A 27,453-nucleotide genomic window follows, 5' to 3' on the forward strand; every position below is an offset into this window, starting at 1 on the left:
TTACAGAAAATGTTCATCAACCTCAGCCCTATACTTATGGAAGACATATAAAAAAAAAAGACAGTGAAATTATGAGCAACGAGGTTGGAAAAACTAATATCCTTCCACAGAAATTCTCATATTTCCAGAGCTTGCCTAGGTCAGTGGTGTTGAATGTAAGTTGATTACAAAGCTGCACAAGCAACTGGTGAAGGGCATTTGGGAGAAGCGAACATTCTACATTAAGGAAAGCATGTAATATTTTAGTAAAGTACTTTATATCAAATTGAGAAATAATATGTTTATGATTAGGTTAAGTGGAATCAAAATATTTTGATCAATCATATAGCACATTAATTACCATTGGTTCAACTATTTGACTTTGGTTCATTAGCACATAAAAAGATTATCAAGAGACTTACATTTCTGCTCCTGGAGGATTATGTGTAGAATTGTACACCTAAAAGAAGTGAAGTGTATTGTGCACAAATTATGTCTCAACAAAACTAATTTATTTTCCAAAAAGGATCCTATACTGCATAGACAGTTTAAAATATAGTAATTAACATCAGTTTTATAAATAAGTTCTTCAATTGCCAGTAATATTGCTGTTTAAGTTAAGTGATAACAGGACCCATGATACTAGAGGACCAGAAGTAAAGATTCAGTTTCTCTCCACTTCAAAAGCAAATGTTGCCTAAAGAGCTGGTTACAAGATTTGTCAGTTGCACTGTAAGAATATCGCCACACCGCTTGGGAACAAGACATGCAGGAAAGCGCTGGCGGGGATAGCTACCACACAGCAGAGAGAAGGAACTCCTTCAACCTACACACAGATTTTGGGGCTGCTTCTGCCTCCTTTAAGCTAGGAGATGTCCATTTCCGAGGACCCGGTCAGGTTTCATTTTTACTGCAATGAACCATCTGCTAACGAGTTTGCAGAGGTGGAGAACTGGAAATCTCACCAGCCTCTGCCTCTATCGCAGAGTACTCACATTCACGAGAGAAAAAAAATTCTGCCACTCACCAAAAAGCCACATTAGTTTAGGCCAGCTTGATAAGGGATCTTCCACTCACGGAGCACTGAATTCTCAAAAACAAAAGAAAGAGCACATTTTAGATTGAGTGTTGAACATCATATTAAATGATGTTGGCCAAAGGGAAACAAGTGCTTAGATATTTATGACATTAAATTCTTAGGTTACCAGGTTAAAAATAAGTCACCTTATGCATTTTCTGGACATAACACAAAGGAGGTTTTACTTTGAGTTAAATTTTCATTTATTAAAAGGTAATAGAGTATTTTTCAAACTACATATGGCAAGAAAGTCAGTTCTTTTTAAATAATATTCCAATCTATTATGGATTGATAATTCTGTAAAATACAAATTAAAATGAATTACTAGAAGAGTGAAGTGAAAGAAAAAACAACAACATAAAATATAAGCCTGTTTTTTTAGTACGAAATTCTACAGACATAAAATTACTCTGTCATACTGCTAGAAAAATTTCTAAAAGCTTATCTTAATTTCTGTAATTACCTGGTCACAAACCAGTCATATGGCGTTCTGGATGGGCACTAGTCAATAGACGACATTTTTGAGCTAATACATTTTCAAAATAAAATAAACTCAAAAACTTACAAATTTTTCTTAAAAATGGGCACTATCCTTACCAATCTTTGATTCCTGTTCCCCAGATTTAATCATCTTCAACTCTCTAAGCTGTTCCTTCTGATACTGACATTTATAAATCAAAATAATAATATGTATACATTACTATTTCTTGATTTTTTAAATATTAGACACCCTCAATTGACTTCATACTGTGAAATATGAGGCTATAGTTTATTTGCATCCTCCAGTTATATTCTTCCCACACCCTTCAAGTAGAGGTCTAAAGGAATTTTGTTTAAAGTTATGGAATTGTTTAAATACAAGAACCTGACTGATACACTGAAAAGAAAAGAAGGATAACAAATACCCAATGTCGCAAACTAAAAGGGTAACTGAAATACTTTATATGGTAAAATTTCAATTCTCTCCCAAAATGGTTGTATAGATTCAAAATAATACTAATTAAAATAGCAACTGGCTTTTTTTGGTTGGATTAATAAAATGTAAATGGATATGCAATATCCAAGAATACCCAAGATACTCTCAAAGAAGAACATAGTGGAGAGACATACTCTACCAGTTATCAAGATTCATTTTAAAGACACAATAAGACAGTGTGATATTATAACAACTACAGACAAATACAGCAATGGAATAGAACAGAAGGCCTAGAAAGAGACCCATGCAGATATCGGCCCTTGATTTCTTGATTTGACGTAAGTGGCACTGCAGAGCAGTGGCAATAAAATGGTCTTAAAAAATGTTGCTAGGACAATTGTTTATTTTCACGGAAAACAATTAACTAGATCCATTCCTTGCATGATGTACTAGAACCCATGAGAGCTGGATTGTAGAGCTAAATTTGAAAGGCAAATAATTGAAATTCTACAAAACACTATAGAAGTATGCTTCATAGAATTCCATAAAACACAAGGAGGATCTTCTTGACCCCAGCGTGTGGGGAAACTTCACAGATGGAACTTACCATCAAGGGAAATACTGAGAAATCTGAATACACAAATTTAGCAGTTTTCACAATTTTTTTAAAAAGTGAAAAAAGCTGGAGTCGGCCCAGTGGTGCAGTGGTTAAGTTTGCATGTTCTGCCTCGCCGGTCTGGGGTTCGCCAGCAAATCCCCAGTGTGGACCCATGCACCGCTTGTCAAGCCACGCTTTGGCAGGCATCCCACATATAAAGTAGAGGAAGATGGGCATGGATGTTAGCTCAGGGCCAGCTTACCTCAGCAAAAAGAGGAGGATTGGTGGCAGATGTTAGCTCAGGGCTAATCTTCCTCAACAACAACAACAACAACAAAGGGAAAAAAGCCACAGAGAGTGGGAAAAGACATTTTCAAAACATCCAGACCAAAAAAAGGTTCGTATCAGGAATATAATAATAACTTTTATAAATCAAGAAGTGAGGCAATCAACTTAATAGAAAAATGGACAATTGACTTCATAAATGAGAATATTCAAACGATCAATAAACATATGAAAACATGCTCCTCTTCATTAGTCATCAGGGAAATGCAAAACAAAACTTCAATGAGACACCATTGCATATGCACCAGAATGGATACAATAACAGCTGACTTTATTAAGGACTGATAAGAATACAAAATAAGAAAAGCCCTCACATACAGCTCAAAGAAGTGTCAATTGCTACAACCACTTTGGAAACCCTCTGCAATATTTAAACTAGAAAATATTGATGAGCCAGCAATTACAATCCTGGGTATATACTCTATAGAAATGTATGTTTGGGTTATATAATCAAGCCACATGCGTGCACACACACAAGGGTGCACCATGAACTGTAAACTCTAGTAGAGGTCTGCTTTTCCCTTGGGTGTCAAAGGTCTTCCCTCAGTGTTCCTGCTCCACCCTCAACTTTCAGCAGTCCTGCACCTCAGAGGCTTTTCTCTCCATGCTTTGGCCCCATCGCAGCAGTAGACCACTGGTCACTCAGTGCTAGGCCCACAGTGGGAGGTGAAAAGGTAGGTTCAGTGCTCCTGGTCCATCTGTGGGAGGCAGGCACTGCATGTCTGGGCACAAGGGGTGGGTTTTTGCACTGTTCCTGTCCCTCCCAGCCATGGTAGTCACACTCTGCCTTGCATCTGTGGCAGCGCCAGAGAGAGAGAGGATTTTCTTCCTCTCCCCTGGTGGCAGCAGCCCTCTGCTTTGAACTGGTGCAGTCTACTGGGCCCAAAGGCCTTCCTGCCCCTCCACTGGGGCACAAGGTTTTTACTTTCCTCTCTCCCCGCAAACCAATGAGCCTTTGTCTGGGGCCTGGGGTGGAAAATTCTCTCTCACCTTCCCCAGAGGACTAAGGCTTTCATGTCACTTGATTGAAGGGTCCAGGAAAGTGTGCAATGAGTTTCATTTGTCCCCAGGGCTGCCAATCACCCTCTGCACATCTGTCAGCCTCCCTCCAGTCTCTCACCTGTCCCCACTGTTTCTTGCATGATGACATGGCTGTTGTAAGAAATCTTCAATACAAAAAATAATAGTAATGACTTATTAATATTGAAAGTAATGAACTTTAAAAATTACAAACAGGCCATCCTGAGTAGCAGTCTTGTTAGGCAGATATTTGAGTGCTGATCAATAAACAAGGCTAGAACATCACTGGAATCAGGAGAGGAAAGATAACAAAGGGTCCTGATTCTGTGGAAGTTGTCAGCACCCTCTAGTGGAAATAACTTTTGGAAAACTTCCTTAATAACACAGACCCATCTCAAAAATTTTTCCCAGATGTATTATCAGTCATGGAACCCTGGCAGTTACAGACACTAAAATTTTGAGACAGTAATAAACAATGTAGTATTCCATTTTATTATATTAAATAATTGTAAATTGTTTAATAGAGTTTGCTCCCATTCATAAAAGCAATGCAAAACAAAACAAGACAAAAGGAAATTTGAAAGGAGAGAAGGGATCAAGGAACAGGAACTACCCCCACAATGTCTCCACTTCGCCTGGTGAAAATGAAATCTAAATGAGGGTTTCTGCATTTAAATTTCATTAATGAAAATTCAGGTTATCTCTATTCTCACTAAATTAATATTATACAAATAACTGAAGAACAACATTTTGCACGTATGCCAAACTTTCAACCAACGCAGAGAACCAAATGATTAGCCTGAGGATACCCTCACATCTTCTTCTAACTCTGCCTCTAAAACCAAAAGGAAATAAGAAAGCTGAAATGCTCTTTAGGATTTCAAATTAATTTAGATGAGCATTTATTTTCACTGTATCATAAACTTCAGTCCAAACTCTGAAATTTTAAAATTATTAAGATGATATTATTGTGTTTATTAAAAATGTAAAATTGTAAATTAAAATTAAATCAATGTCTTCCTTTCTAATTTTTCACTTTGGTTAACTTGACGGTGATGCAATTTCATCAATATAACAGTGCAATTCATTTCATAATCAATTTATGATTCTCTTAAATTTTATGTAGTTTAAGGGCAGAAGCCTTTGTGAAGTTCCTTTTCCCTGGAATGTTTCTCATTTAACTGGCAGCAATAGCTGTAGGACAATTGTTCCAGCTATTCGTTTTTTTCAAACAGCACTGTTCCTCTTGGCATACAAATTTTTTAAGAGAAAAATTAGATGTGTCTAACATGAAAAGACACTTAACATCACTCATCATCAGGGAAATGCAAATCAAAACTACACTAAAATACCACCTTACACCTGTTAAAATAGCTATTATCACTAAGACTAAAAATAACAAATGTTGGAGAGGGTGTGGAGAAAAGGGAACCCTCATACACTGCTGGTGGGAATGCAAACTGGTGCAGCCACTATGGAAAACAGTATGGAGATTCCTCAAAAAATTAAAAATAGAACTACCATACGACCCAGCTATCCCACTATTGGGTATCTACCCAAACAACTTGAAATCAACAATCCAAAGTAACATATGCACCCCATGTTCATTGCAGCACTATTCACAATAGCCAAGACAAGGAAACAATCCAAGTACCCATCAGCCGATGACTGGACGAAGAAGATGTGGTATATACATACAATGGAATACTACTCAGCCAGAAGAAAAAGAGAAATTCATCCTATTTGCAATAACATGGAAGGACCTAGAGGGAATTATGCTAAGCGAAATAAGCCAGTCTGAGAATGACAAACACCAAATGATTTCACTCATATGTAGAAGATAAACAAACACATGGACAAAGAAAACAGTTCAGTGGTTACCAGGGGAAGGGCGGTGGGGGTGGGCACAGGGGGAGAAGGGGAGCACTTATGTGGTGACAGTCAAGAAATAATGTACAACTGAAATCTCATATTGATGTAAACTATTATGAACTCAATAAAAAAATTGAAAAAAATTAGATGTGTCTGAAGATGAATACATAAGATAGGAAAATATTAAATTGTAAGTATTGAAGTTCCTCCTCCCCACCTGCTGAGAAGGAAGGAGGTTCTACATTGCTTGGTGACAAACTTTGTGTTTCACAGTACGGTAAAGCCTGGAGACGAAGAATTGGAGAAGCCAAATTCCTCTCCATGAGAAAAAAAAAGATGAAAAAATACAAAGAAAAGATCTTAGAGGAAAAAGCAGCATGGGTGGCTAGAGAAGCAAGGGCAATGTGTAGGACTGCAGTGTTCTCAAACTTTGTTTTGGTTCAGAGGCAAGTGAAAGAGGGCTGAATAAGAGGAAGGGTGGTACTTGGACTATCACTTCAAAGCGAGAGCGTACTTAAGCAAATTTCTCAGTTACTCGAATTACATCCTTTAGGGAAACTCACTGTTCAGGCATGAGCGTTTCACACAGAGTTAAAGAAACATAGTGCTTTGTGAGTTCATCAAATTAGAAATGTCAGAATTCATCAGGATGGGCTAAGTTTAATGGCAGTCATAAATGCAAAATCTTAATGGCTTAAACCAAGAAAGATTTATTTCTTGTGCACACTATCTATCCTTAGAACTCCAAGAGATATGGCCCACTTTTGGCCATAATTTCTTAATTAATTAATTAATTAGGCCATAATATCATAATTCAAGTAGATAGCACAAAATAAAGGACTTAATTGATGTTCAATGATGATGGAATTGCTCATCCTAGTGATGACTCTTTTTCACAAAATAAACATTTATGGAAAATTAGAGTTGAAATTCTTAGTGGAGAATATAAGGTGAATATTAATAGTGATTCAGTTTTAGAAGATAAGCCTAATAAAATACAACTTACTTCATTAAAATACCCAGAGGTAGCTATTTTATTGGGAGGTCTTGATTTATTAGCAGGCCTTGCAAAAGCATTTATAGGTTATTGGAGATGGGGTAGTCCCAAAGCAGACAAGTGACAACAACTTCATGAATTTGTAGATGGTAAAAGTAATTCGCCAACAACCTAGTGAAGTATTCTGTAAAGACCTGTATTGGGCCAATAGGATTTCTTAGCTTTCTTAGGTGACATATTTCACACTGATGGTTTCCAAATATGAAGATTATTCTTCAGTGGTTTGAGATGGCACCCTGGAATCTAGTTGTTTTTTTTTTTTTTAAAGATTTTATTTTTTCCTTTTTCTCCCCAAAGCCCCCCGGTACATAGCTGTGTATTCTTTGTTGTGGGTCCTACTAGCTGCAGCACGTGGGACGCTGCCTCAGCGTGGTCTGATGAGCAGTGCCATGTCCGCGCCCAGGATTCGAACCAACGAAACACTGGGCCGCCTACAGCGGAGCGCGCGAACCCAACCACTCGGCCACGGGGCCAGCCCCTGGAATCTAGTTTTTTACAAAGTTCCCCAGCAGATTTTGATACAATTAGTCTGCAATGTGGACACTTAAAAAAAAAAAATGAAACCTGTATTTTCAATTTGGTGCATGGAAACATAAAGGGGTAGAATGTAAATATAAAGTTATTGGGACTAATGAGCAATCAGTTCAGTATAAATTGAAGATTATTTTAAACCATAAGGCTATGAGGTTATTTTATTACTCTTGGATTGATGTTCTAATTTCTACCCATGGTTCTGTCACTAATTTCCTACGTGATTTCAGGTATATCACTTACTTTTACTTCAGCTTCTTCTGACAAACGAAATCAGGTAGATTATTAATGAAGATCCCTAGCAGTTCTAAAACCCCATGTTTCCCTGAAACTTTCCAATTACCTTAAAGGGGTGGTGGGGTATATATAGGGGTCAGATATTTGATGTAAGCTCTTGGTGGCAATTATTATGAAAAGAAATGTGGAGCATGAATGTCTGGCTTTGTTCTCTTACCTTCAAAAAATGCCAACTATTTCCAGGGAAGGAAGTAGGCTGCCAGGTATGGACGAGGGCGGGGTCGGAGGGAGACCGTTCAGGACATGCTAGCCCAAAATAAGGCACCTTGGCATACTGGGTATTTCAGGCTGAAGGAATGTGAGAAATGGATGTGCAGGAAGGATTTTCTGATCTTTCCCTGAAGCAGGTCATAAAACCCTCATGCGAGAGGTGCCCTCCCTGTACCCAGAGGAAAGAAGCATCACTATTTCTGAAGTGGAAGGGACACAGAGGAATCTGAACGAACAGGCCTCGCTAAGTTTCCTCCAGTTTGCTACTTACCTCATACCCTTTGTCCTATCTTACCCTTCCATTACTTTCCACTCTTCAACAAACCTAGCATAAAAACACTCAGACTGCACCATTTCTCCAGGTCATCATTTCCTTATGAAAGCTCCTGTGTCACATAAAACTTATATTAAATAAATTTTTATAATTTTCTTTTTGTTAATCTGTCTTTTGCTACAGAGGTTCCAGTTGAGAACTTAGAAGGGTAGAGGAAAATGATATTTTTTTCTCCCCTACAGTATCTGTATCACAGTTGAGAAAGTCATGGGGTCTGTGGCCAATTACTCGTAGATCATATCAACCTCTTGAAAAATGAATTATCCGAACATGACCTCAAACAGATAAGCACAGTGTTGACTCAATAATAAAATGGGAGATAATAAGGAAAACAAAACTAAGCATCACATCTAAGTAGGTTCCAGACATAATTTTTATGCCAGCAGTTTAAATACCTTCCCATCCCACCCTTATTTATCTTGTATCCCTCTTATTAACGAGCAAATAGCAGAAATTGAATAGGGAGGCATCAGTTTAATTTGACAAACTTGCCGAAATTGAGAGAGTCTGAACTAGCTTTGACCCAGAGAAAGAGCTGAACTGAGAACCCTGAGGTTTGCAAGTCTAAACAAATCCTAACTGCTTTCTGACGTATTTCTGCCAAAGACAACTTGACTGAGGTTACAGAGAGATGGTTTTTCTACAAAACATTGCCAACTATGCTCAAGGCAAAATTACAAGACAGAATTTATTTTCGGCCTTCTTCCAATGCTTTCTCCCACCTCCTGCCCCTAACCCTCAATACAGGAAATGTGCAAAGGCTACACAGCGCATAAAAGTCTACAGATTTACGGGCTTAATATGTGAAAGCCATTTTGGGGAACTACAAATATACGTGATACATAGTGTCATCCATTAAGATGCCCATGTGTATGATTTAGTGGGCAAGATAGAATGCTGCAATGGAGATATTAACAGGAACAATCAAACTCACAGGCACAGAGAAGCCTTCCTTACCCCAAACACCCCAAATTCTAAAACAATCGCTTTCCCCAACTCCCGCAGAGTACTGTGATCTGGCTATCACAGTGCACTGTTACTGTCGATTTAACTAAATCCCTTTTGAGAGTATCAACATTTTGAAAGAGTTCCCTTTTAGCCTAAAAAATGTTCTAATTAGTGAAGTTCATTCAGCAGTGAAGGGTCTCTCTGGAGCTTCAAGTTTTAATCTGAAAGTCTCAATCTAAGCTTCCACCACCAACGCTCCCCTCCCACCCTTCAAAGTTGATGAAATCAAACGCCTTGAATGGAAGGTTTTAGTAATTCAGATCACTTGTGAAAAAAACAGAAGTAACGGTGGGGTGGGGGGAATGCGCTAATTTTTAGAGCTTGGGGATTGTAAACGTGGAGAAATGACGCCACCTCCTGGTAAAGCTCGGGAACGAGCAGTCGAAAAGCCGCCTGCTACGGTCCCGCTAAACCGCTGCTTTCATTTCAAAGCATCAAGCCACGCGTCTCCGGCGCCCGCAGAGCCCCGAGACCCGCCCCTGTCGGCCGCTCTGACCACTCAGTGCGTCCCGTGTAACGTGATTGACAGGGCAACAGCCCGGTCCGTTACCTATATTCGTCACTTCGGAAACAGGGACCCGGTCCTTCCGGAAGCTCAGGGTCCGCGCTCTCCCAGCATCCTTTGCCTTCCGGCTCTGCTCGGTCCCGGCCGGCCAGTCCCGCCTTGCGCGCCCATTTCGAGCCCGAGTTTCAAGCTCGACTTTCCAGGCTCGGGAGCCCGGCGCAGATTTTCGGGGACGGGCTTCTTGGGCAGGGGCTATGGGGGCGGGCATGGCGCAGCTCGAGGGTTACTACTTCTCGGCTGCCCTGAGCTGCACCTTTTTAGTGTCCTGCCTCCTCTTCTCCGCCTTCAGCCGGGCGCTGCGAGAGCCCTACATGGACGAGATCTTCCACCTGCCGCAGGCGCAGCGCTACTGTGAGGGCCATTTCTCCCTCTCGCAGGTGCGGTCCCCAACCTGTCCCCACCCTAGGACCGGCCAGAGAGGGCCGCCCCCGCCCCAGCGCTAGTTTCTCCCCACCCTTAACCTTAGTTCCCTCCGCTCCACCCTCCCAGCCTCGGACTGTGAAAGGAACTGGGTGATCTCTTGTTCCTGTCTCACATCTGTGAAGTACCTGTTAAATGAATGAATAAGCAGCAGATCTGGCTCCTAGGAAGATATTAACTGTTGCTCTGGGAAATATATTAATGGGGAATTGAATTCCTGCCCCTCTTCTTGGCAACTGATGAGAGCTATCTGTTTTTCATCCCCGATCCCAGGATTAGAGGCATTGGGCTGATCCCTGGAAATGTCAGAAACCCTCACTTTAGCTCACCGGTCAGGCGCTTGACCATGTATTTTGGAGCTGGGACAGACAGGTGGGGAGGGAGGGATGTTCGCCACCAAGAAGTGACAGATTGCATAAATTCCATCTTTGGTGTTTTTAGGAACGTTCTATTAACTGGATAAACTGGCAACCAGTGAAGTGGCATCATGTTTGAATATATAATTGACTACGTAAATATATGGATACAAAAATAAAGTAGACATATTTTCTTTCCTCTTCTAGCGAGGCAATATGGAGTAGTGATTAGAAATAGAAGGTCTATAGTTAGAGGAAGACCTAATTTTAAATCCTAGCGCTGTTATTTACTAGTTATGTGACCTTGGAAATTTTCTGAGTTTCAGGTTACTCATCTGAAAATGACAGTAATAATGGTATCTACCGTAGGGCGTGTTGCAGGATTAAATACAGAGGGTTTAGCCCAATTTCTGGCTCGGTACACGTTAGCTGTCATTATGGAGCTTGTGGTTTAATCTCTTTAAACATTTCTTTCTCTCCAGACCCATCAGAGTTCCAGGCGATGTTTCCATGCTTTTTAAAACTGGCGCTTTTGCAATGTAATCACCAAAATACAGGCTCTCTAAAGAGTTGATCTTGGAAAATAGAAACCCATTTTAAGTTGTTGTGGTCTACTGGTTGTTGATAGCTTAACAATCACAAAGCAGGTGCAGGGGCAAAATATAAACACAACTTTTCTTTAGAGCAGACATCGCTACTTCTCAAAAAGCCTCATTGTTGGTAAAGATGTTTTGAGCTTGACATCTTTGTGTCAGTATTACGTCTTGCTTTTGCTTCATTGTTGGCCTTTGATTTTTAAGTGGGATCCCAAGATTACTACATTACCTGGTTTATACCTGCTGTCAGTTGGAGTGGTCAAACCTGCCACCTGGATCTTTGGATGGTCTGAACATGTTGTCTGCTCCATTGGGATGCTCAGATTTGTTAATCTTCTCTTCAGTGTTGGCAACTTCTATTTACTATATTTGCTTTTCCGCAAGGTACAACCTAGACACAAGGTACGTTTTCAAAATACTTTATTATAAGCTTATGTGCAGTTAGGTCCATAATTTTGATGACTTGGTTTTCTGAGATTTGGTGAAGACTGTCTTTAACACTTAGTTTCTGTGTATATTTTGTAAAGATAAAGTAAGTCCCCCACCCCCATTTTAGAAGAAACTTGTAAATACTTGAATAACTTATTTGTTTGTAAAATCTAAAGTAAATATGTGTTTACGAATCAAACAAGTTCAGTAAATATTTATTGAGTTTATTCCGTGTGCTAGGCACTGAGACTAGAGAGGTAAATAAGGGTTTTTTTTTCTTATGGAACTTTTATCTTCGTTAGGGAAAACAGACTTTACCTGAGGAATTTTGAGGTGATTTAAGAATGCAGGCCCTGGAGGTGGGTTGCCTGGGTTTGAAGTCTGTCCATTTCCCAGTTGTGTTGCGCTGAGCAGGTTACCCCTTACTGACTCCATGGCTTCATCTGTTAGATGGGAATGATGCAGAATCTACGTCAGAGGACTATTATACAGAGTAAAGGGGCTTAGTGAATGGAAGGTACTTAGCATAGTGCCTGATATAATAGTAAAGACTCAATAAATATTATCATAATTATTTTTAACTTAAAGAAATAATTTCAGTAGTGTAAGTTATGGGACAATGATAGGTCTATCACGCTACAAGGATGCAGAGAAGGCACAGAGGAGCACCTGCTACAGCCTGCCTGGGAGGAAGGTGTTGGGTAAGGCATTGCAGAGAAGGTGGTCCCTGAGCTGAATCTTGATGAACAGATAGGGCTTTTGAGTGGAGAATGAATCCTGGCAGGAGAAAAAGCATAAGCAAAGATGGAAAGGCGTTGAGCAACAAGATGCAGGAAATTGCTATTTGGAATCACAAGATTATAAAGTACAGGGACGGGAGGCTGGAGAAGTAGGTATGGGTGAAGTCGTGAACGTCCTTGTGTGTCATGGGAAGTCTTTTGAGCTTCATCTAGTAGGTGATGGACAGCCTTTAATTTTAATGAAGGGAATGGCATGGTCTGATTTGGTGATTTAGATTAAGTGGAGGATGCCATTCAAGGAGGTAAGAATACTTTCATTCTGAAAGTCAGAAAGGCCAAAGGAAGATAATTAACTTTAGATGGGGCTACTGAATTCAGGAAAATCCCTGTAATTTCTTCATGAAATAGTAAGATCACTGGGTGTGGTAGTATAAATGCTAGATACGTGTTTACATTCTCTGTAGTGTAGAGTTCTGAAGGGCTATCTTTAAAAGAAATTGGTGATGATGGGCAAGCGAATGATTATTGAAGGTGCTAAGACTTAAGCTCGGGGAAATGGAACTACCTGCCCTGTGTCCCATTTATCTCCATGTTCCCCATAGAATTTAGGTCAATGTCTTAAACACAATAACTTTTTACCTATTCGTTGAATGATTCAAAGTATTTTAGGCCGTGGAAGCTTTGGCACACACATGTATTGTCTTAATGACTTCCAAACTGATAGATGTAAGTAATAAGTACCAGAAAGTGTCCTTATAAATGTATACAGTCCTGTGTTGCTTAACGTCGGGGATATGTTCTGAGAAATACCTCGTTAGGCGATTTCATTGTTGTGTGAACATGATAGAGTGTACTTACACAAACCTAGATGGAATAGTGTACTACACACCTAGGCCGTATAGTACTGATGTTATGGGACCACTATGGTATATGTGGTCTGTCATTGACCGAAATGTCATTTTGCAGTGCATGACTGTATTGTGTTTTTGCAAAGCCAGAAATAAGATTAATATTGAATAATTTTATTTAAATAAGATTCAGGTAGTTTTTTGTTTTTTAATAAATCTCTTCATTATCTCAGCAGAAATAGCTTGTTTTACCATGAAAACAATTTTAACTGTGTTTTATCTTCCTCCTAGGCTGCCTCAAGTATCCAGAGAATCTTGTCAACATTAACATTAGCAGTATTTCCCACACTCTATTTTTTTAACTTCCTGTATTATACAGAAGCAGGATCCCTGTTTTTTACTCTTTTTTCCTATTTGATGTGTCTTTATGGCAATCATAAGACTTCAGCCTTGCTGGGATTTTGTGGCTTTATGTTTCGCCAAACGAATATCATCTGGGCCGTCTTCTGCGCAGGGAACGTCGTTGCACAGAAGTTAACTGAAGCTTGGAAAACTGAGCTACAAAAGAAGAAGGAAGAGAGGCTTCCCCCTGTCAAAGGACCGTTTTCAGAATTCAGGAAAATTCTTCAGTTTCTTTTGGCTTATTCCATGTCCTGGAAGAACTTGAGTATGCTTTTTCTTTTGACTTGGCCCTACCTCCTCCTAGCGTTCATGTTTTGTGTTTTTGTGATAGTTAATGGTGGAATTGTTATTGGCGATCGGAGTAGTCATGAAGCCTGTCTACATTTTCCTCAGCTATTCTACTTTTTCTCTTTTACTCTGTTTTTTTCCTTTCCTCACTTACTTTCTCCTAGCAAAGTTAAGACTTTTCTTCGCTTAGTTTGGAAACGTAGAATTCACTTTTTTGTGATTACGTTAGTCTCTGTATTTTTAGTTTGGAAATTCACTTATGTTCATCAATACTTACTAGCAGATAATAGACATTACACGTTCTATGTGTGGAAAAGAGTTTTTCAAAGATATGAAATTGTGAGATATTTGTTAGTTCCAGTCTATATATTTGCTGCTTGGAGTATAGCTGACTCATTGAAATCAAAGTCAATTTTCTGGAATTTAATGTTTTTCGTATGCTTGTTTACTGTTACAGTACCTCAGAAACTGCTGGAATTTCGTTACTTCATTTTACCTTATGTTATTTATAGGCTTAACATTCCTCTGCCGCCCACATCCAAACTTCTTTGTGAACTGGGTTGCTATGCAATTGTTAATTTCCTAACTTTTTATATTTTTCTGAACAAGACTTTTCAGTGGTCAGATAGTCAGGACATTCAGAGGTTTATGTGGTAGTATCAGGGATATCTTGAACTCTAAAAATAGACTTATTATTTAGATTCTTTCTACAATGAAGAACTGAACAGGTTAAAATTATGAACTTTCTTTTAGGTGCAATGATGATCCTCAGATCACATCAGATTTTTTTGTGTTATAAACATCAGATATATGTGCTTTAAACATATATAACAAATCCAAGGAAGTTAAGTGGGAAAGAACTGAGACAAGTTTAAGACTTGCTCTATAAGCTTAAATAATGGAAAGGAAAATTGTTTACAGTTATCTCATGATATCTCTTTGATACTGCTGGCCACTCAAAAGCTTAAAAACTTTTTATAGATGCAAGTTTAAGAAAACTGGGCATGCTTTATTGTACTGGAACTTATTTATTCTCTTCAGAAAGCAATGGCAGACAAAGTATTTGAAAAATATTTACAAATGATCAGGTAATATTCTTGATTGAAAATTTGCTTAACATTTCAGTAAATATAATTTTAATCATAAGGCAAAATAGGCTCACATAGTAAATGTTATAAATTAGAGACTCATCTGCATTTGTCTAGGAATCAAGTTGTTGATTTTTGTTAAAAATCTAGTAATAATGCTCTTTCACTAATTCCTAATATGAAATATATGATGGCCAAAGATTAATCGTGTTGAGGATAATACTTTTTAAAAGAGATTTTCTTTCTAAAATATGTTGCTGTATTAGTTTCTATGGCTGCCGTAACAAATTACCACTAACTACTTGGTAAAAAAAAAAAATTCTTTCACAGTTCCAGAGGGCAAAAATCTAAAATTAAGGTGTCGGCGGGGTTGGTTCCTTCTGGAGGCACTGAGTGAGAATCCATCTCCTGCCTCTCTCCTTGCTTCTGGTGGCTGTCACTGCAATCCTTAGTGTTCCTTGCTTTACAGACGCATCATTCCAGTCTCCGCCTCTGTTTTCACATGGCCTTTCCGTCTGTCCTCTCTTCTTTCTCTTATAAGGACAATGTCATTGGATTTAGGACCCACCCTAAATCCTAATCCAGGATGGACTGGTGTTGGGATCCTTAATTATATCTACAAAGACCCTTTTTCCAAACAAGTTTGCATTTACAGGATTCAAGTAGACACATCTTTTTGTGGGACACTTTTCAACTCGCTAAAAGTTACCAAAGGAGATTTTAGGATAAAACTTATAGGAAATAATTTCTTTGCTGGTATATTTTAAAGAAAATTATATCTTTACTGAGAGGATAAAAACAAATGACTTCGAAGGTCACATAATCTAAAACTAAAGGTAACTGGCGTTTGATTTCATTATCCAAAAAAAGTTAGAATTGAAAGGAAGTTTAGAAATCATTTGATCTAGTGTTATTTTGTTGATTAGGCAATAACTACTCGGGTAGGAATTTTTTGTGTTGGTTTGTGGATTCTGTGTCTGCTATTTAAGTGCGTTCGTTGGGTTATCCTTCCATCACAGAAGAGTATTATTTGCACATGTTAACTTTGACAAATAACAGAACTGCCAATAGAATTCATCTTTTAATCTAATTTTATGTTTGTAAACTTTTTAAAATACCTGTGAACAAATTACTTTGTCTTCATTGTTGGATTGTGTGTTCTCTGAATTTTAAATAATGAGTGGATTTGGAAGGTATTCTGCATTTGGAAATATAAAATTGTGTACAGGTGAAAATTACAAGTATAGTCTTGAGTAATAAATAGAGAGCAGTCTCTTGTACTGCGGTCAGTACTTAGAAGGAGATTGACTCTTTAGTTAGAACAGTGATTGTAGGACGTTTTTACCCAAACTTTTTTTTTTTTAATTAGTCAAGAAAGCACACTCAAGGAAATTATTTTATAATGGAGATCTGAGTTCCAAGAAGTCAAAATTGAAAAAATTGTGTAGTCTAGGGAAAACAACTTTCTTGTCTGATACTATTAAATGCAAGGCTTTTGTGTTTAGGAATATTTCTGAGACAAAAAACTTTTTCTCTCTACTCTAATCTGGTAAAATTGAGGACACCATTCCACCCTCTAGCTTGAGGGAAATCGCTGTTCCAATTCATTTTTAAGTTTTGAGTCCCTGCTATTTTAAGAGATGTTTTAGAGAAAGTCTGCATTCAGAGGGAACCAGGTTAGTCTTCCATGTTGTCCACGGAGCACATGAAATGCAGTATTTAACATTTTAGAAAAGAATGCTGTGAATTAAAAGGTGCTATAGAGTGTTGCTTTTAGAAACATCCTACATTCTATTTGTGTTTTGAATATTTTTCAAGAGTTATCAAATAGATACTTTTGGCATGAATTTTTAAAAAATTAGTTTAATTTGTTGATTAAAAGGTGATCATAAAAAAAGGTTAACAACCTAGAGACCCTGTGGAACCTTGCAATTATTGTTATTAAAGTCTGTCAGCAGGATTATTTTCAAAAGTATCATAAAAAGATTTAGTCCATAAACTTTATAGGCCCAGTAATAAGTCTTTTTGAACTTTTCTGCTATCAATATAGAGTATTATCTAGTTTGAATTTAACTGCCATCTGGGCTTGACTTTATTTTTTCTTTATAATTGTCTGAAGACAGGAGAGGAGAAGAAAAGAGATCCTCAGTTTTTATTTATACCCTCTAAATAGTGGACTGTTATTTTAGACTGACTTTTAAGCGAAATAGTCATATAAAGAAATAAATTCATGTTCATTAACTTAGCATTATCTTTGAAGCAATTAGAATTTCCTTAGAAAGTGAAACAAGCAAAGTGTCATGCAAATAATATGAAAAAGTTTTTTCTAATGGAAATTTAAATATGACTTAGGAACCATGAGATTGTAGAAAAAGCATTTAACATGAGAGTTAGCATTTCTGTATTTGATTGTGGTTCTAGAATCGATAAGGCAAGTGGTTAAATCTTGGGTTCTCATTTCAAATGAGAATGGTATTTGTCCTGCAGATACTAGTCAGTGCCTGACACATATCTGACTTATTTCAAAAAGAATTCAGGGCCTGCCATATATCCATAAAGTTCATAAAAATATAATAAATATTGGGTAGGTGTATACCGAATGAAGTTTTTACTATAGAATTAAGAGCATATCCTAGAAAAAAAATACTAAATGGTCATAAGCTAATTTTAGGAAATAAATCATGTTTCATAATGAGAGCCCTTCTAACCCTGTTCTGCCTAAATTTTCTAACCTAGTTTTTAAAATTTTTATTTACTACAGTGTTTAATACTTACACATATATTTACTTGTAAATATGTTATAAGTTGTTTTATAATAGGATGTGATTTCAAAATTATTGCTGTTTATTTAAAATAAGAAAAATAAGTAATCTTTAACCATTAAATTCTAATAGTAGTAGAACTCTTGATGGTTATTATACTTTTAAGGGAAAAGAGATTTCAACCAATTATGAGTATTTTCTGTTATTTTAGTTAGGCTGCATTTTACTACTTTAGGGATAAATAATCTTTTGTTTAGGGTACTTTTTATGTATTTAAATGTTGACAATAAGACAAACATTTCTGATATGCTAAAACTTGTATAGCTGAAAAAATTATATTAAAAATTGACAGATTGAAGATATATTTTTTACACATATCTGTGAATCCAACTCTAAATTCTTCAACATTGGGAAACAGTTATTTCTTGGGTAAGAAATTTTGTCACAATGCAGTAATACAGTAATATCTTTATATCGTGCTTTTTTGAAAATGTGCATTTGGTGAATTTAATGTTAATTTGAGCTCAGTGTATCACCATCAGACCAAAAAAGATCATGGTATTTTGTTGACCAGAGAACGATCAAACATTATGTTGATTTTTCATACCGACTGAAACTTAAGTCGATTTAGTTCAGGTGAACTAGGTATGTGTGTGTGTGGCACATATAAAATGAGGAAGAGAGGGTGGAAAGGTAATAGTAACAATAATGACTGCTATCATTTATTGAGCACCTGTGATATTCTAGGCATTATATTGGCTGATTTACAAATATTGTCTCATTTGATCCTACTCATATTCCTATGAGGCAGGTGTTGATTTCTATTTGCTGGAGAAGCTGGAGGTCAAGGTCGGGTAACTTGCCCGAAGTCAACACTGTCACTTAACATAGATTGATCTGACTCTGAGTTTTTGACTGCTACTTCACCTCACAGTAAAAGTCTTTCATTAAGAGAAGTAGAATATGGAGAGAGAAGTGATAATCTGTCTTTACTCTGCATTAGCCAGACTATTCATGGCATATTATTTTTTGTATTGGGTATAGTCATTTTTAGAAATACTAGAAACTGTTCAAAGGAGCGTGAAAGGATAATGAGTATTTATAATTGTGTTGCAAGAGAAATGGCGAAAAGAATAGATAGGATGTTTCACCTGGAGAAGCAGAGATCCTGTAATTTGGTAAGTTCTCATAATTGAAGAATAATTTTTTGGAAGAAGGATTGGACTATTCTATATGCCTTGAAGTATAAATCCAGGGCCAGCAGATTTCAACTCATTTTCTAATTGTTTAGTCTGCAGGGTAATGGACCCAGAAGAAAAGTAAGTTTGCCTGCTCCCTGGAGGCAAGATTTCTAGCTTCTGGGATGCTTCAGAGGAGATTCAGATAGCAAGTAGGTAGTCAGAGTAAAATGGCTTTTTAAGATGCCTCACAACCCTAGGATTTGAAATTCATAAGTTTGTTACACCTAATATTTTTTGCATTAATTTATAAGCCATGGTGAAGTATTTCTGGCGACTTGCATGCTGTCTTCAGTATCTTTTAAATTTCTGAACAAAAACTGCTTGAACTCTGTTACCTTGTTTGAGAAACAAATTTGAGATACACAACTTAGTGAGCGGTATTTTTAGCTATAGTGTTTGAGAGTACTGCTAATATAGTATTTAATTTGTTTTCTGGTTTTTTAATCCCCTTTACATTAGTCAAGAGAATGTGCTTCTATTTGAAAACATTTTTTCCCTTAAAAATAAATAGCGTAAGCACTATCTATAAAATTTTTTTAAATACGGTATCCACTAGGTGGTGATAATGTGCTACATTTCCAAGTGTTCTTGTAATCAAACTTTCTTATTAGTCTGAGTTGACTTTTTTATACTTTTAAGTTTTGAACCACAAAGTAATTTATAGCATCTATGTCTATTTATTATAATGTTATTAAAAATGGCTCCTGTTGTATGAAGCTAAGATAAATGTAAAAAACGTCATTTTTGTGTTTTGTAATCATATGTTAGGTGATTCAACCTACTGTATCTTCCTATATGACATTCTTTACTTCATATGGCACAGTCAGGATCTTTTTCCACAAACAGTGCGTGATGATAATGACAAATTTGGGAATTTATATAGCATTGTACCAGCCACTGTTTTAAGTGCTTTTCCCACGTTATGCATGCTCTTAGCTACCTTATGGCATCAGTACTGTTGTTAATATCTCCACTCTCCTGAGTAAGGAAGCTGCATGTAGAGAGGTTCTATGTTTTGCTCAAGATTACAAGATAACTGGCTGAGCTGGTGTTCAACTCTAGGGAGGCTGACACCAGAATCCGTGTTAACTATTAGCAATTGGTGAGGAGAAGTAAGCGCACAAAGTCTACCTTCAAATTTGTAGAATGTTTTAGAAAGAAATGTTTTAGAAAGAAAAATAATCATGGAGAGTGTGGTTATACTCTGTTTTTACACGTTGGAAAAATGAGGCCCACACTAATTTTGGCTCTTGCAGAGGCAGATAATCTTTCATCTGCCATTGAGTCTTCCATTTCGGTTTTTGTGATGGTGTCTCAAAGTGCTGTGTGTGTCCATATGGAAATGAAGGAGAAGAAAACAAAACAACTCAGGATTAGAGTTTTTAGCCATATTAATTTACATTGAAATAAAGACCTTTGTTTTAATTAGAATGATTCCAGCTATCAAATGGGGAGGAGCATAGTTGTTTGAAAATTATAACTTAGTTTCTCCAAAGAGACCCCAATTTGGAAGCAAATTGTCAGTTAAAAATGACAAACTTTGTAATTTTTTTTTTAATTTTGACTGGAAAACTTAATCTTTTAAAAGATCTATAAATATAAGTTCTAGATGCTTTTAAGTTTTATATTTTCTTAGATACTGTTCTGTAAAAAGGAGAGGTTTATTTGACTTCTAAATTGTGAGTTCATGTCATTTTAAAACTGATTTTTAAGTAAACCTATTCTTTCTAAGAATAAAAGGTAGAAATTTTTCCTTTTTAAAAAATTTGTTCAAATATCATGGTTCCATTTTGTTTGTAAATAAATTCATGTTTTATAGTATTTTGTAATTTGCCGTGTCTATTTAACACATTCTCTTGTTCTAAACTGGATGCTAGTGGCTTTTTCTTTCACTCACACTGTACTAGTAACCATTTTTCCCTGTCTACCACTTACCCATTCCTACACTTTATTAGTCTTCTTGAAATAATAGAACTGAATAATGCTTTTAAATGTCTGTAATAAGTGCCCATCATTAGCCTGGATGACTAACTTCATTTTATTCTCATAATAGCGGAAGGCAGTTAAATTACTGGCTGATCACCTTCAACTTGTGGAGGCTTGGTTTCTTTGTTAGGTCAGGTCTGTAGAGAGTCCACAGTGTTTTCCAAACAGCTTTAACTTGGCAGGAATCAAACCCCAAATTTTGATCGTGTGATAAGGAGAAGAGATCCGTGCTCTGCGTTTCCAGACTCCCAGCTCTTGCTTTCCACTGGGCTTCTTGGAGTTTCCCATGCTGACGTGCAGCTCAGAGGTCAGCCAGAGACTTACACACAGATTTGGAGGTTCCTCCTCTGTGACTTCCTCATTTCTGGGACTTCCTGTCTTAGTTTATAGGCACTGTGGCAGCCCTTGACTCCATCCTCTCACACCTCAAGCCAATGATAGTGCAGCTTTCTGACTCGAATGTGTCTTCGGGAAAAGGCATATAACAGGAGTGTCACCCACTGCCATCTTGCAATGATCAAATCCTGTCCTGTTCCTGCCTACATTTGGTTATACTTCAGGGCCTTCAAATAGATCTTTTTTTTTCCTTTTTAAGTTAGTCAATCTATGGAAGAGTTAATAGGATAAAAGTTCCTCTGCCATTTCCTGCTCAGCAGCTTTGTCTCGATGAGAGTTGTCATGTATTGTGTGCAGTCTTTTTGTTTATGTATGAGAAAGTTGGAATTGTTACTTTTGCTTTGAAGAACTAAAAAGGAGAGTTCCTGAAAATAGTTTAGGCAGGGACAGTAAGTTTTTGGAATATTGACTTCAAATATGGCAGGAAATCATAATAACATTTGTAATTAAATCCATTGACCATTTGAAGGTCATTTATGTGAAAACGTTATCAAGAATTACAAAAGTGACTGTCACCTCCAGACAAGAGCAACTCGCCTAATTGGGGGCTAAGTAATGTAAAGCATAATATGATGACGACTAAGGAGGAATATGAGTTAGAGTGTTTACATGGAAATAGAAATTATATCTGACTGAAGGGACAAGGAAATATTTCACGGGAAAATTGGCATCTGAGATTATACTTGATGGAGATCTGTGACGGCGCTGTGAAAACATTCCAGGTAGAATAAAGGGGTGTGAACAGAGATTGCACAGTGAAGGTATCATACACTTAAGCAGTAGGTGACAATGACAGTGGCCAACATTTATGGAGTGCTTGCCATATGCTAGGCGAGTCTTAGACTATGTCTTAAATATAGATTAATTTCTCTAAGCCTCATAATATCTCTATAATGCAACTACTATTATTATTGCCATTGTACTGCTGAGGAAATTGAGGCGCAGGGAATTGAAACCATTTGCAAGCTGAGGGGTGTGGCTCCAGGACCTGCCCTCTTAGGCAGGGCACTAGACTGACACTAAACTTGTATACTCTGACAGCCTGTGCTTCAAAGGAGCTGAGGTTATTTTTAGGTAGAAAAAGAACAGTGTTCCACTACGTGCAATGAGGAACAAGGAGAACACACCTCCCACACACATACCCTATGGTAAGTGGAGTTGGAAAAAATAGCTATTATTTGAGAGAGGATAACCAGGTTTCCATTAAAAAGATAAGGGAATTGGTCTGTGACCACCCCCCACCCCCACCGCCTTAAATCCTGTTGTAGGTGGTGCAGGGACCAGGGAGAAGGGCATTCCTAGTAAGGAACATTAAGGGTTTGGGGGGCCACCCTAAAACACTTGGTCTGAAAGGTTTTGAAGCCAGGAGGAGAGATGTCGTCTTCTCAGGGGAAACGTTTTTTGAGAGGAAGCACGTATCATGTCAGTCTTCCTCAGCAGGTACTGTTATATGTAATTTTTATGGTTTCTTTTACTGTCAGTCTCTAAAAATATGATGAAAGAACCGAATTTAGATGAAGAAACCTGGCCTCACTTGGAATAGTAACTCCAGTGATGCCTCTCTGCGTGTTTGGTCTTCTGGCTGGGTGACCAAAAATACTGCAGTTTCAGAAGTGTGAGGAGCCCTGGCCTAGGGAGGGCCACAGGAAGGAGAAACCTTCCTGACCTAGGACAATGATTATTAATGAACCCCACCTAGAAATCTGTCTTAGTCACAGATTTTATCCCTTTTGAAATGCAGGGGAAAGTACCACATTAAGGCTAATCAGGCATTAACATTTTAGTATCGTATGACAACATCTGTGGGTGTTCCCTCCAATCACCAGCACCTCCACCGCACCCACCCCCCACCCGCCATCCCTGCCCTCCTACATAAGTGCAAGTACTTCTGGGGTGATGGGCATGAAAACTTTAGGAACATTGCTGGGAAAAGCAGGAAGAAAATGAAGCAGCAAGACTGAAGACAGAAAGGGCCAAGAAGAGAGGGGGGCCTGGAGAGGAAACGTGTCTTCATCTGTCGGGGACTCAGAATCACTCTCTTTATTGAAATATTTCATTCAGCAGGCTCATTTCTTACAGAATGCATACCGAACACCGATATGAAAAGAAAGAAGAATGTAATAGGATGTGGGTTGAAAGACCATGCTGATCTCTTGGCTTGCACAGCAAAAATTCAGAGTGGCGTTAATTCTTTAGGGAGAATAACTGTCGGGCAACTTTCAACCCCTTTCTGTTAATCTTGTTTTCAAAATGCAGTATCCTAAATTTCACGCAAGGTGGCAATCTTGGACATCTTTTCCAGTTGTTAGTCTGACAGGAACTTTATACCATTTTATTTACCTTCATATTGTCAAAAGCACTAACAATTTTTTCAGTGTTTTTTGAAAGACATTGTTTGAATGTGTTTAGCTTTCAGCAAATATATTTGTTTATTTTTGTCACGGAGCATTTTGAAATGTGACCAGTGGAAACTTCAATCAGATAATTACAACTGCATTCCATCCGCTATTAAGAATGTGTGGAAACCTTTATATTTTCTGCTTTTTTTTCCTGTTGGAAAACGAGTCAAACCTGGAATTTATAAATGCAGTTTTAATCCAAGTGGATTTTATTATGTGTATATAATGACTAAATGTTTCCAAAAAGCTTCTCTTGATGGTAAATTCCTGTTTCCCTTCTATCTGGCCATTAGACAAGGAGTCAGCCATTCTCTGACAGCTGTGCTATAGGGCAGGTTACTTGATACGGACAGAAAGCAGAGTAATTTTATTTACAATGCTGAGTGACATAGGAAGTGAATTTTTAAAATATTTATTTTAGCTGGAATAAATGCAATTTGGAAGTTTCTGCAAGTCTTCAAATGGTTTTCAGTTCCATATTACGTGACTTGCCATGTGGCCTTTGTGTGTTTGAATTCTGTGTAGCTAGAAACTTGTTTATGGGTCTTCTATCTTTTATAATGTTTGATATATAGCACATCTTTCCCTGTGTTAATTTTTCCTTTTTTATATGTATATGAAAAAATCTATGGACTATTGGTCATCCAGTGATATTTTCTAAGTCTCAAGAGAGAATTCAGTTTGGAAGATCATAAATGTATTAGCATGTAATCTATGAATCTCTAGATGTACTCTTATTTTTTTCATAAATTCCTAGTTAAATGTCATTAAAATGAAGGGATTAGTATATTTTTACTTTCTTCCTAATCCAGTTTTCCTCTATCAGGAGCAGATTCTTATCAAATTGAAATAATGGTAGTTTTCTGGAATAAAAGTACCTCATTATGAGAAATAATTGGCAAGCATCCAAGAAAAAAATTCTGATCAAATTTGGCCATCGTATTTCTTAATGGTTTGGTAATTTGGGCTTAATATTTGATAAAAGTAAATTAACCATGATCAAGATTAGACTTTAAAATGTTGTAGTTTATAATTCCATTTTGTAATTATTAAAATAACTTCTCTCTAATAAATATGGGAGAAAGGGATTGAAGAAAATAAAAATAAACCAACTTCCTATTTACTGTACACTAAATTCTGATAGACTGTCTTTTGTCTAAAATAGTAAGGCAGCTGTAAAATACAGGACACTTGAGCTGGCATCAGAAGACCTGGATTCGAGTCCTGGCTCTGCCATTAACATGCTGTGTGATCCTAGATAAGAGAACCTGCCAAGAGCAAATGAGAAAAGAAAATACACATGAAAAATATCTGATAGCTGTAATCAGACACCACATAAGGAATATGTGTTGTTTATTAAATGTGACTCAGGCTGTGCTCCAAGTAGTTTGATTAACTTTTATCATAATTTTTATGTAATGTTAAATAGTATTACATAATTGAATCATTATTTACCATCTACAAGAGCGTTATGAAATGGTTTTTGACATTATCTAAAATGGAATTTCTTTAACTGGAAAAGACATGGATTTTAGTAAGCTTTTTGTGAATTTTTTGTATACTTGCTAATTATTACAGTTCATTAGCTTTTCTTCTAAAAACATAGAGATGTTTCAATTTGGTGTTTTAAAAAAATGTTACATGTGGTACATTATTTAGAATTACATTAGTTGGGCTTTTTAATGATGCAAGATAAGGGAAGTCATAGAGAAAGAAACATGAGTTAGGAAAGGATATTGTCTCCCCATCCAAGTTGTCTTTCACTGTAGGTGCATATAGGTCTGGAATATATAGGAAGTCTCATGGAAAAATGAGACAATAGCTCACTGAGTTCAAAATATCCACCTTTTCTTTCGTCTTAAATCTCTCCTTATACCGAAACTCACAGAGGTTCTAATTGGATCGGTTCACTTCCACTCCCACTCCCACCAGACAAAATAGGCAGGCTTTTATGAGTCACGCTAGAACTCAGTCAATATAATCCATCTTCTCCTTTGACTCAGATACCAATTATTGGTCTGATCAGTTTTGGCCAACATGGCAGGGTTGGTTACATTGAGAGCATAAGTCACATGCTGCACCAACTTTATTCAGAAACAATCCTCTTAACAACATCCATGGATTCATCCAATATAGGAATATACCACTCTTTATAACAAACAAACATTTTTAACATAATAAATTTAGATATGTAAGTGTGATTTTATTTTTCAAATTTTCTTAGAGCCCCCATAAAAATATAATTACTGGATCAATCAATGGTTATTTGCTAAGTACCCAAAGTTCTTCATTTGCTGTAAAAGTATGTATAATTTAATATCAAATGAGAAGACAAGATTTCAGGGGATATATTCAGGAAGACCTCCATGACATTGCTCTCCTCATAAGTGGGTATTTTTTCTCTACTCGTAGTCTTCATCACACCATGGGATTGCCAGCTTCCTTGTCTATATTCCATACTAGACTATACGCTTCAAGTAGTCAAGGACTGTGTCTGTTATATTCACAAATGCCAGGCACATAAACAGTGAATGTGCAGTTAATGGTTTTTGACTGACTGCTTGAATGAATGAGTATGAATAACTAAATACCTAAGGATGCCAAACTAGCACAACTTCATATTCCTTAAATATAGAACTCTAGTCAAATTTAAGTCTAGGAACAGTCTATAGAATTTTCATTTCTTATTCTTTTATCTGAGATTCAACTACCTTAATGCTCAGAGGCCAATATATTTTTCTAGTGGAGTGCCTCCTTAGTTTAAAATGAAAATCACATATAATTTTCTCTAACAGAAATTCAGTTTATAGCACTATTTATATTATTAATGCTTAGAATATCCCTTTTATATTAATCTGTTGAAATATTTATTTAGAAATATATCTATATATGTATTATTTAGAAGCTTTGACATTTATTTAGAAATAAGTAATATTCTAGATAAACATTTGCTTAGAAATATGTGTGTTTGTGTGTGTGTGTAGTAGGTATAAAAAGAAAATCCTGTTTTTATATTTTTATATTTTTGATAATTAGTTACAGTATCAGTCTGGCGATTCACTGTGATAGAAACATTTGATGCATATCTCCGGTGAATGTCTGTCTGATAGTATTTAAAATTAAAACATTCTTGCATGTAAGTGTATATAGGAAAATCAAGACACTCAAAGGAAATTGAGGCTAAAGATAAAAAGGCATTGCTCTTTGCAACATTAGCTGTTGTATTTGCAGCTCATTTCTCTTTTGCCATTTACCCCAATTTAAAACAATATCCTTTGTCTTGCAATTACGTAGATAAATTCTTCGGTAGCCACTTCCACAGCTGCTCTCTGAAAATGTTGGAGCTCTGAGTCGCTGAGGGTTAGTTTGAATATTACACGTTTGATATTACATTGATAGTTTTTAAACAGTGGACCGTCATGCTAAATATTTCTCTTTCAAAATCCAGGCATATCAAATAATAGTAAAAATGTAGTATTAGTTTTCTTCTCATTTGTTTGCATGATGATCTTATACTGCTTAAATATGAATGCAGTGTTTTTGCTGTTATTTTTACTGGTGTTGGGGGAGGGATGCTTTTTATCCACATAAATAAATAGGGCTGTTATTGGATGCCATCTTCCCACAGTGGTGTTCTGACAACAAAAATACAGTCAACTCAGTTAACTATACAGTTAAAGTCATAATAGTTA

At 37.0% G+C, this 27,453-nt stretch overlaps 1 protein-coding gene across 1 annotated transcript; it reads left to right on the forward strand.

The window, feature by feature from the left end:
- The first annotated feature begins 9,854 nt into the window (after positions 1-9,854).
- LOC106833444 (dol-P-Glc:Glc(2)Man(9)GlcNAc(2)-PP-Dol alpha-1,2-glucosyltransferase) lies at positions 9,855-18,089 on the forward strand. Its single transcript, XM_014844636.3, has 3 exons — positions 9,855-10,187; positions 11,387-11,584; positions 13,491-18,089. The coding sequence occupies exons 1-3, from the start codon at positions 10,005-10,007 to the stop codon at positions 14,544-14,546; spliced, it is 1,437 nt and encodes a 478-aa protein (XP_014700122.1). The 5' UTR covers positions 9,855-10,004; the 3' UTR covers positions 14,547-18,089.
- Positions 18,090-27,453: the final 9,364 nt, after the last annotated feature.

This window comes from Equus asinus, chromosome 22, assembly GCF_041296235.1.
Source record: "Equus asinus isolate D_3611 breed Donkey chromosome 22, EquAss-T2T_v2, whole genome shotgun sequence".
NCBI classification, from domain to species: Eukaryota; Metazoa; Chordata; class Mammalia; order Perissodactyla; family Equidae; genus Equus; species Equus asinus.

Coding starts and splice junctions, on each gene's coding strand:
- LOC106833444 (XM_014844636.3), top strand. CDS start 10,005: ATGGGGGCGGGCATGGCGCAGCTCGAGGGTTACTACTTCTCGGCTGCC. Junction 10,188..11,386: donor GCCATTTCTCCCTCTCGCAG/GTGCGGTCCCCA, acceptor TTGATTTTTAAG/TGGGATCCCAAGATTACTAC. Junction 11,585..13,490: donor AGGTACAACCTAGACACAAG/GTACGTTTTCAA, acceptor TCTTCCTCCTAG/GCTGCCTCAAGTATCCAGAG.